The sequence below is a fragment of the Myotis lucifugus genome, unplaced genomic scaffold, assembly GCF_000147115.1.
Source record: "Myotis lucifugus unplaced genomic scaffold, Myoluc2.0 scaffold_5002, whole genome shotgun sequence".
NCBI classification, from domain to species: Eukaryota; Metazoa; Chordata; class Mammalia; order Chiroptera; family Vespertilionidae; genus Myotis; species Myotis lucifugus.
Window position 1 is genome coordinate 1,318 of NW_005876050.1, and position 9,391 is coordinate 10,708.

The following is a 9,391-nucleotide window of genomic DNA, read 5'->3' on the forward strand; positions in this document are numbered from 1 at the left end:
ACTCTTTCAGGTAGGAGAGTTTTTGCTTCCCCTGAGAGAGGCCCCCTGTGCCAGACTTGGAGGACAAGCCTCTCACAGTCCCCTTGGCGTCAGCAGCCACTGTCCTCCCCTTCCCAAATCTGCCATTCTTCTAACCTTCAGCTGCACAGAGATGGAGAAGGTGGAAAAAGGGCCTTTTATAACCAAATTATTTCTGTGCATTCATCTGCCATTATGTTAATGCATCGCGAAGCCTGGCAGATGGTACAAAGTCAATTATGCTGGTGTTAAAACGGGAGAAATTGACCTTTTCAGGACTCACTTGGATTCCAGAGCAGAGTTTGCAAACTCAGGTTTCAGGGCTGGCATGTGGGCGAAGGCTCATAGCACTTTGGAAGGGGGAGGGGTGGGTGGGGGTGGCCTCTCTGGTACCTGCACATTTTCTCAAAGAGCCCCGCGTAGCCATCACAGTTGGTCTTCTGGGTCTTCAGGATGTTGCTGGGTTTGAAGGCCTGGCGGTCCTTCTCCTGGGCAGCCTCGATGTCGTACTCTAGAGGGCAGAGCAGGAGGCTGTGAGAGGGGGTCCACAGCCCCTGCCCTCAGCTGTGTTTTCAACAGAATTTGGGCTGGCCTCCCTCGGGCCCGGGAGAAGCATCGGGCGTGGAGGGCTCTGCATACTTATCCCACCTCCACACAGCTCTGCAGGCTGTTCCAGGGACGCTGTTCCTGTCCCTGCTGCGGCCCCCAAGGCCAAGGCCTCACACTGACCCACAGGGGGCGCTGAGCTACTGTCAAAGCTTGCCCCAAATAGAGAAGACTGCTCACCTACAGCCTGTCACTTCACTAACAAGAGAGCTGGAGGCCTGCGGTGGGGCCCTGAGGCACAATGTGCACTGAGGACACAAATATTTGTGTGTGTGTGTGTGTGTGTGTGTGTGTGTGTGTGTGTGTGTGTAAATGTTCTACCAAATATTCTGTTTCTGATCCTGCCCCCTTAAGGCCCAGGCTGAGCCGCTGGGGTTGGGGTGGAAGCAGGTGGCCCCTCAGGCCTATGGTCACACCCCCTACCTGTGTCAGGTGAGTTCATCCAACTGCCTCTCTACCTGCTGCTTTGGGAAGACAAAGGAAAAGCCGAGTGGCAGCGGGTCAGGAGAGTCCCCTGGTCCTTATGTCACAGGGGAAACACTGAAAGTACACCCACCACCTGGTTCTCCCATCGACTGCAAGGGGTAGCATCTATTATCGTCTTAGCAACCACCTGTGGGGCTTGGCTTGGCTTGGCCTGGTAAGACTCCCAAGATGGTGCTGTGAAGGGCTGTAGGCGGCTCTGAGAACCTAGACACTGCGCTGAGACCAGTGGCTGAAGTTGCTAGTATGGGAACAGGAGCAGGGAGAGGAGAGCCCACCCTTCCCGGCACTGGGACTTAAGCAAACTCTGGTTGCAATAACTTTTCAAACAGCTATGACTCCTCCCCAACTGATGATCATCCTTTTTGAAAATGACCTGCCCTGGGTTCTCATCTCTCTGGAGCAGTTTTACCAGGAAGCCAGGACTGAAGGAAAGGCCTCAGCTCTGGACACTGGCCATGGGCAGAGGGCCATGTGGGACCCTCTACCCAATGACCCTTCATGGTGACTTTTATTCTGCTTGGTTAGTCTTAGGTTATTCAATCAAGTCATATGGGAGCCCCTGTCCTCTGTCTTTCATCTCATTCCACACTCACTGGTGATTGAGTGAGTCTCAGAGATACTACTCTGGGAACAGGGCCTGCAGGAGTGGCACCAAAGGGTCCTAGAGCCACTAACACCACAGGTGGTCCTACCTATATGGTGGCAGATCCAGATCCAGATGGCACGGACTCTCTCCAGGTCACTGTGGGCCTCCTGGAGCAGGTCGTTCACCAGCTCATCCAGGCCACTCTTGACTGTCACCTGGGGGATGGAAGGGGGTGCTGTGTCAGGGCCTGGGAGGGGGGTGTGGGGAGCCAGCACCCTGTCAATGAGCCAGGGTTCCTTTTCCTTCAGGCAAAGAAGGAAGAGGAAGAGGCCCAGAAGGAACAAAAGGCTGGGCTGAGGGCACCTGGTTGGGGTGGGGGGTGGGTAACATGATGGGTAGTGCTGACCAGCTGACTCACTGGCCCTAGAGCCCTAGAGGACACTACATCTCTTTTCTTTGTAAATTTTGGGATCAGCCAGGTGGGTATCTGGTTGGCTGTAGCAGCCCCTAGTCATGGCTAATATTATCCAAAGCAATCTACAGAGTTAACAGACTCTATATAAAATTCCAATAGCCTTTTTTTTTCTTTTTTACCAATACTCAAATTGATATAGAATTGCAAGGGGCTGGAATAGTCAAAACAATTTTGAAAAAAAAAAGTTAGACTCATATTTTTGTATTTCAAAACTTACTGCAAAGCTACAGTAATCAAAATGGTGTGGTACTGACACAATGGATCATATGGACCAATGGAATAGAATTGAGAGCCCAGAAATAAACTCATAATACATCTATTGGCTAAGTGACTTTTGATAAGGGTGCCAAGTCCATTCAATAAGGGAAAGAATAGTCTCTTTAACAAATGATGTTGAACAACTGGATATCCATATAAAAATAATAAAGTAGAACCCCTACCTCACACCATATAAAAAATTAACTCAAAAAGGACCAATGACCTAAGCATAAGACTTAAAGTATAAAAATCTTAGAAGAAAACATGGGCATATCATCATGACCTTGGAGTTGGCAATGGATTCTTAGATATGATAACAAAAGCACAAGGCACAAAAGAAAAAATAGATTAATTGGACTTCATAATAATAAAAAAAAACTTCTGTGCATCAAAGATCATTATTAAGAATGTGAAAAGACCACTTACAGAATGGGAGAAAATATCTTCAAATAATATATCTGATAAGGGTTTAATATCCAGAATATATAAAGAACTACAACTCAACAACAAAAAGACAACCCACTTTTAAAATGGGCAAAGGACTTGAATATACATTTTTCCAAAGATATATAAATGGCCAATAAACACATGGAAAGATGCTCAATATCATTAGTCAATAGGGAAATGAAAATCAAAACCACAAAGAGATATCACTTCACACCTACAAGGATGGCTGTAATAAAAAAGACAGACAAGAAGTGTTGGCAAGAATGTTGAGAAATTAGAACCCTGTACATTGCTGGTGGGAATGTAAAATGGTGCAGCTGTTGTGGAAAACAGTTTGGGTATTCCTCATAAAGTTAAACATAGAACTACCATATGATCCAGTAATTCCACTCCTAGGTACATACACAAAAGAACTGAAGACAGGGACTCAAACAGATAATGGTTCACAAACGTTCATTGCAACATTATTCACAATAGCTAAAAGGTAGAATCCACCCATGTGTCCATCAGAGACAAAGGGATAAATAAAATGTGATAGGTCCAAACCATGAAATATTATTCATCCATTGAAAAGAATGAAGTTCTGATATGTGTTACAACATGAATGAACCTTGAAAACATGATGCTAAGTGAGATAAGCCAGCCATAAGAGGACACATATTGTATGATTACACTTATATGAAATATCTAGAATAGGTAAATTCATAGAGACAGTAAGTAAATTAGAGGTTACCAGGGGCTGGGGTGAGGGAGAATGGGAACTTATTGCTTAATGGGTATAGATTTTCTGGTTTTGGAAGTAGATAGTGGTGATGGTTATACAACACTGTGAATGTAATTAATGCCACTTATAAATTATTAAAATGGCAATTTTATGTTGTATATAGTTTACCACAATTAAAAAAAGGAACAAATTAGGTTTTCTCACAGGGGCCCTCAGGAGGAAACAGGGTTGGGGTTGCTGAAAAGGCAGTCCTGACCCTATTCAATCTTTCTAGAGAAGACGGGGCCACTGGAGGCTCAGTTGGGCCACAGTTGCCCACATGTCCCTCAGCCCTCACCCTAGGGCACTCCTTGACCTATTATCTCCTGCGACTGCCCCACTGCTCACTGGAACTCCAGGACCCACTCTCTGACCACAAGGAGACCTCTGGGCCCATCTTCTGTCACCCACTCGCCCTGCTGCTCTCTGCTTCTTTTTCTTCTATGTCCAGCACCAACGCCACATCCTTGTCTTTGTCCCTCTCACAGGGCCTAGAACACATTGCAGGTCCACACTATGGCCAGGCTGACTCCCGATTTAACCCCAAACTTTAGTCCATGGCTTCTGGTCCACTGGTCCCCACCCCTGACCCTCCCTGGGTCTGGCTGGCTCTGGTTTTCCACTGCTCCGTGGCGCATCTGTGGCTGTAGCTAGGCATCTGGCATTGCCCTCTGAGCCTGGCCAGCAGCCTATAGATGACTTCCTGGCTTGCCAGCCTCGGATGGCTCATCTGATATCACAGCAGGTCCAGCTCCTTGGCCCTTCCAATCAGATTCTCTGTGGTGAGGGTCCTGCTTGGCTCTCACGACCCCAGTGTGCCCCTCGTGCCTCAGCTCTTATAGCTGCTCCTCCCCACCCCCATGCCACACGTGTCCAGGCCCAAAGATGTGAGAGCTCAGCAGCCTACACGCTCAAGGGATGAGCTTGGCTGTGGTCACAGTGGGTGCTGGCCATCTGCATTTACGGTCCTCTCCACCCTCCTCCTCCCGCCCTTCCTGGGCTGGGGCTGGCATGGCTCAGTAGTAGCAATGCCAAAATGGGCAGGCAGAGGGCAGGACAGGGGGGCCTGCCAATGACGCGGCTGCAGGGTGTGCAGCCTGGGATGGAAGCATCAGGATTGCGGTGGGGCCGCGGGTGGTGGAATGGCCTTTGGTCCTGGGCAGGGCCTGCTGCCTTGGGCCTTCTGTCCCCCATCCATACACTGTGAAAAGGCACCCTGGGCCATCCATCCAAGGGACTCGGGATACATTCAGGAGGGGCCTGGGGAAAGGTTGAGCTTCCCTGGCTCAGGGAGCTCCGAGCCACCCTGGAGTGCGGTCGGCAGAAGGGCCAGCTTTCCTACCTGTGAGGCATACGTGTCCAGTTTCTCAAACTGCTGCAGGTCCAGGGGCATGGATTTCAGGCTGGACCGATCCCAGGGGTAGGCTGGAAACACAGGGGGGCTTGGTCAGCTGCTGAGACCTGCTGACGAGGGCTGCCTGGCTCAGGCCTCCCTGTCTTTTTGAGAAGCTGTGCCTGCCCGACTTTTAGCATGATTCTCAGAGCCTGAAACTCTGCTCCCAAGAGCTGTCTCTCTCAGAAAGATCTCTTGGTTGAGTTGGTTTGGGGTCTTGGAGACACAGGGGAACGAGACAGTGGAGCAGGTTGTACGGTCAGTGTCACTCGCTCCCCGAGGGTGCAGGGTGGGGTCTCTGCAGGCAAGTGCAGGAGGCCGGCTATGAGCCTCAACGCCCTGTGCATTTGCCCACACCTTGGTGCTACAGACCCCAGAGATGTGGTGAGAAGGTGAGGATGGGTGTCACCACCAGCTCCGGCCTGAGCTGCTCCATGACCCTCGCTGGGCCGGCACTGGATGAGAGGCCGTGCCAGCTGGTTAGGCAGCTGGTCAAGTTTAGCTGCCAGGAGCAGGCTGCATGGATCCTTCTGCATCTCCCCACCGCTCCAAGGTCCCTACCGTAAAGCTGTGGCCTCACTCAGCAACTTAGCATTCTCTTTCTTCTTCTGCTTCTTCTATGAGGACTAAGGCATTTCCTGGACCCCACACCCCAGATCCTGCTGTCCTGCACAACCTCACATTAGCACTCCCAGGAAGCCCAGCACCATCATGGTGACCGCTCTGGTGCCGGAGCTGGGACTTCTCGTCTGCCATCACTTAGGGCACCATCAGTCCCTACCCTGCGTGGCCTGAGTGCAGCCCTGGCCCAGCCAGCCCCTCAGAAGGGCCCGGGGACATGGCGGCAGGCCCTCATGAGCCCCTCCCATTTCTCAGTGCCCTCTCCCTCCATGGAATCTGGCTCCTGCCATTCTCTGACAAGGGCCGACAGGGTGACCTAAGTGGATAAGAAAGGGACTTGCACATCGAACAATTTCTGCTCCATACAGCTCTGCAAATGAGGCCTCCCTGCCCCCATTTAAAAGAAAGGTGGCATTTCTAAAACGGGACTGAAAACCCTACCCTTTCTTGGTTCTGTTTTACAATATCTGAACATTAAAATTACCCAGAATGATTTATGCCTCATTAAGTTTACCTCCTGAGCAGATTATAGAAATCCAAATATGAGTTTGCACAAATACATTTAAAATGCCAGTGGCATTAACAAAATTATTTTAATTTTAAAGCCAAACAATGGGAAGAACCAAACCTTAGATGCCACCTGTACCAAACCTTAGATGCCATCTGGTTTACTGAGGGGGAAACTGAGGCCCAGGAAAGGTGAGGGGGGAACAAAAGCAGGATTCGAACCCAGGCTGTCTATCACCCCACGCAGGGTTTCCTCCTCTGCCCCACTCTGCTTATTTGCATGTCTCCGACCTTACAGGTGCTTGGCATTCTATTCAAAGTTAGCACAATTCTGGATTCTTGTTTTAATATGTCTCCCACAATGGGCTGCCTTGTTATTGGTGGGGTTTGTGCTTTAGCTTAGGGCTCACACCTGGTGTGTGAGTTTTTTACTTCGCCCCCTGTGTCCATGGCAAACATTACTAATCATTCACACTCCTCCTCCCTCTCTGAGCCCAGAGGTGGCCCCTGACTCTCAGCACAGGGACCCAGGGAGCCATTTTCAATCGATTGGAGACTCCCCCATGAGGCTAAACCAATTCCGTCTCATAGAACAGCCCAGCAGATGGTCCTGCAACTTACCATGGGCATCCTTCCCTCCAGGCTGCCGGGGTCTTGTGTTTCCATTTTTATCACCTTGCAAACCTACAATATCCCAAAGAGCAGGAGTAGAGACACTTCAGAAGAAACAGAAATGCAAGCACAGACGATTCTCTGTGTGGTCCTTGCTTCTGACCCCTCCCCTTCACTCTCCTTCTCAGAGCCTTCTTGCTCCCATCCCCACCTCCCACCAAATTGCTACTGAAATTGCCCTAGACGTCCTCGTGGGGCAGGGAACCAGGGAAGGGTGACAAGAAAGACACCTGCCATCTGCGAGCATTTCCTCCGACAGCAACATTTTGGATTATTTAGTGGCCCGCCCGGGGCCTGCTGCTCCTGCCCTCCCCCACACGCTCCTCCCTCCCAGCAGCACAGCTGGGGATGCCGGGAGCACCGGCGAATTCGTGCCAGATAACCCTGGACAAGAACTGACCATGGACAGACATGAAAGTGGGGCGAGAGAAAAGTAGTTTGTATGGAGCTGAAATCCAGAGAGCAATTATTAAATTATTCCCTGGGAAGGTTCCAGGGCAACCACATCCTATAAATCCAGGACTGTTAAGGCAGGACGGTTGCCAACAGTTCTTAGACTCCATGGGCAACAGGAGAGGAGCTCTTCCTGCTGATCTGAAAGCAGGTCAGGAAGATGAGGTTCCTGGGGGGACCTGGAGGAGCTGGGGGTGGGGTGCCGAAGCAGCTGTCTCATGCCCCTGAAGCCCACTGTAGGCTGTAAATATAACAACAGAAGGTTGCAGAGTTATGAAGGCCATTCTAGTAACAGTGGGCCTTTTCTTGCACCTACATTTTTTTTCCATCTACCTTCTCTGGTAGAATAATGGGGGTTCAAAATAGAAGCTTGCCTTTATTGTGTCCTTAGTACGCCTGGCTTGTGCTTTGTATTGGCACTGTACCTGGTACCTCTCATTCGACTTCACGAGAATCTTATGAGGGATGCCGAATTGCTTTCCTCCTTTTACAGATGAGGAAATTGAGTCCAAGAGAGAGGTCAAGCCAGTTGCCCCAGGTCACAGGGCTGAGATCTGAACCCAGCCAGTGGATTCCCAGGGTCTGTTCTCTCTCCATTTGACTGTCCTCCCGAGATCCTGACTGCGAGGGCTGTAGGACCAGGCAGACTGGGAGGTTCCGCCTTGGCCCGCTGAGTGGACTCGGAGAGAACCTGAGTCTTGGCTGCTCTGTAGCCTCTGTTCTTCGGCTGGCATTTCCCTAGGCCCTTGTTTAGCCACAAGATGGACAGATACAGGGGGAAATCTAAGAAGGGAGTGGAGGAGACACCGTGGGCCTGGGTCTGGGCCTGTGTGCACTGCACTGAGGCTGGCCACATATGGTGGGGAAGAGCATAGGCCTCAGGTGGACCTGGGTTCTGACCCTCTTCCCAGCTGGTCCCTTAGCAGTTATTTCACCTTTCTGGGCCTCACTTTACTGATCTAAAAAGTGGGTATAATACTGGTATATTCCAACGTTAACGAATGTAAAAAAACTTACATGGTACCTTTCAGACAGTCAATAAATGGCATCTAAAAACAATAACACTCCTGTGATGCAATTCATCTTTAGCTAAATGCCTGATTACCCACACCAAACTGCAGACACTCAAGAATAGTGATTTCTGGGAATGGAGCAGAAACAGCACCCTGCATGAGGCTGTCATACCTGTGCCTCTTACCAGTGTGTACATCAAGGTTACTCCTCTCCTTACCCCAGAAGATGCCCAGGCTGGGCTCTGTCCATTCAGTTGCCCTCAATCCTCCCTGCCAGACCTCCACACACAAGCAGCCCTGTACGTACGTACGTTTATCCAAGGAAAACTTCTTAAGCAGCTCGGGCATGGCGTCTCGAGGGTGGACCTCCACAGTCAGCTGCGTCCCTGTAAAGGAACAGGAGGTGACAGTCCCATCCCGATGCCACTAGGAAAGGACGCAGTGTTTCACGACAGACGTTTGAACAACAAAACACAATTGGGTTTAGAGCTTTCTTTTGAACAGACAAGTGATTCTTGTTTAAAAAGAACAAAGACAAAACACAAGGCGACAGTTTCCAGATCCAGGTAAGATGGAGTGAGCTCCTCCCACCTGGTGTCTCCCACCGGATGCAGCTATAAACCTTGGAAAGAATGCAGGGGGCCACAATTTGAGGACTCAAAAGTAAACGATAGTTGGAATACTGGGGGAGAAGATTAGGATTTAAAGCATCACCAAATGGGCAGTGCGGTTACCATTCCCTCTCCCCTGTGGTATTACTTAGGTTGGACTCCACAGCAGCCCCAAACCCAGAAGTGCACAGGGGGTGCAGGGAAAAAGTGCTCCCAGAGGAGCCTTCTCTTCCGGCCTGTGGAGTGAGAGAGAATCTCTAAGAGTAAGAGAGTGGGTGAAATACCGTGTTGTTCCCCCCAACCCCCTTTCTGTAATTTCCTCACTCAGCCCCCAGGAAATTCTATTGGTAGCAGTGCAGAGTGATTTTGGTGGCCAGGTAGACACATAAAGTCTTTGAGAGAGGGCACCAGAGAAGCTGAAATTCCCAAGCATGTGGGGCAAATTCTTCTTCTTATTTTTTACTCTCTGTTCTCACTGATTG

At 50.1% G+C, this 9,391-nt stretch overlaps 1 protein-coding gene across 1 annotated transcript; it reads right to left on the bottom strand.

Moving 5' to 3' along the window:
* Nucleotides 1-411: 411 nt before the first annotated feature.
* Nucleotides 412-8,684, bottom strand: LOC102430314 (kyphoscoliosis peptidase-like; the record flags this gene model as incomplete). The annotated part of the gene is made up of 5 exons (XM_006109012.2): nt 412-529; nt 1,803-1,911; nt 4,982-5,064; nt 6,782-6,844; nt 8,610-8,684. Coding segments are annotated over 5 exons (448 nt in total), but the record flags the coding sequence as incomplete, so codon positions are not given.
* Nucleotides 8,685-9,391: the final 707 nt, after the last annotated feature.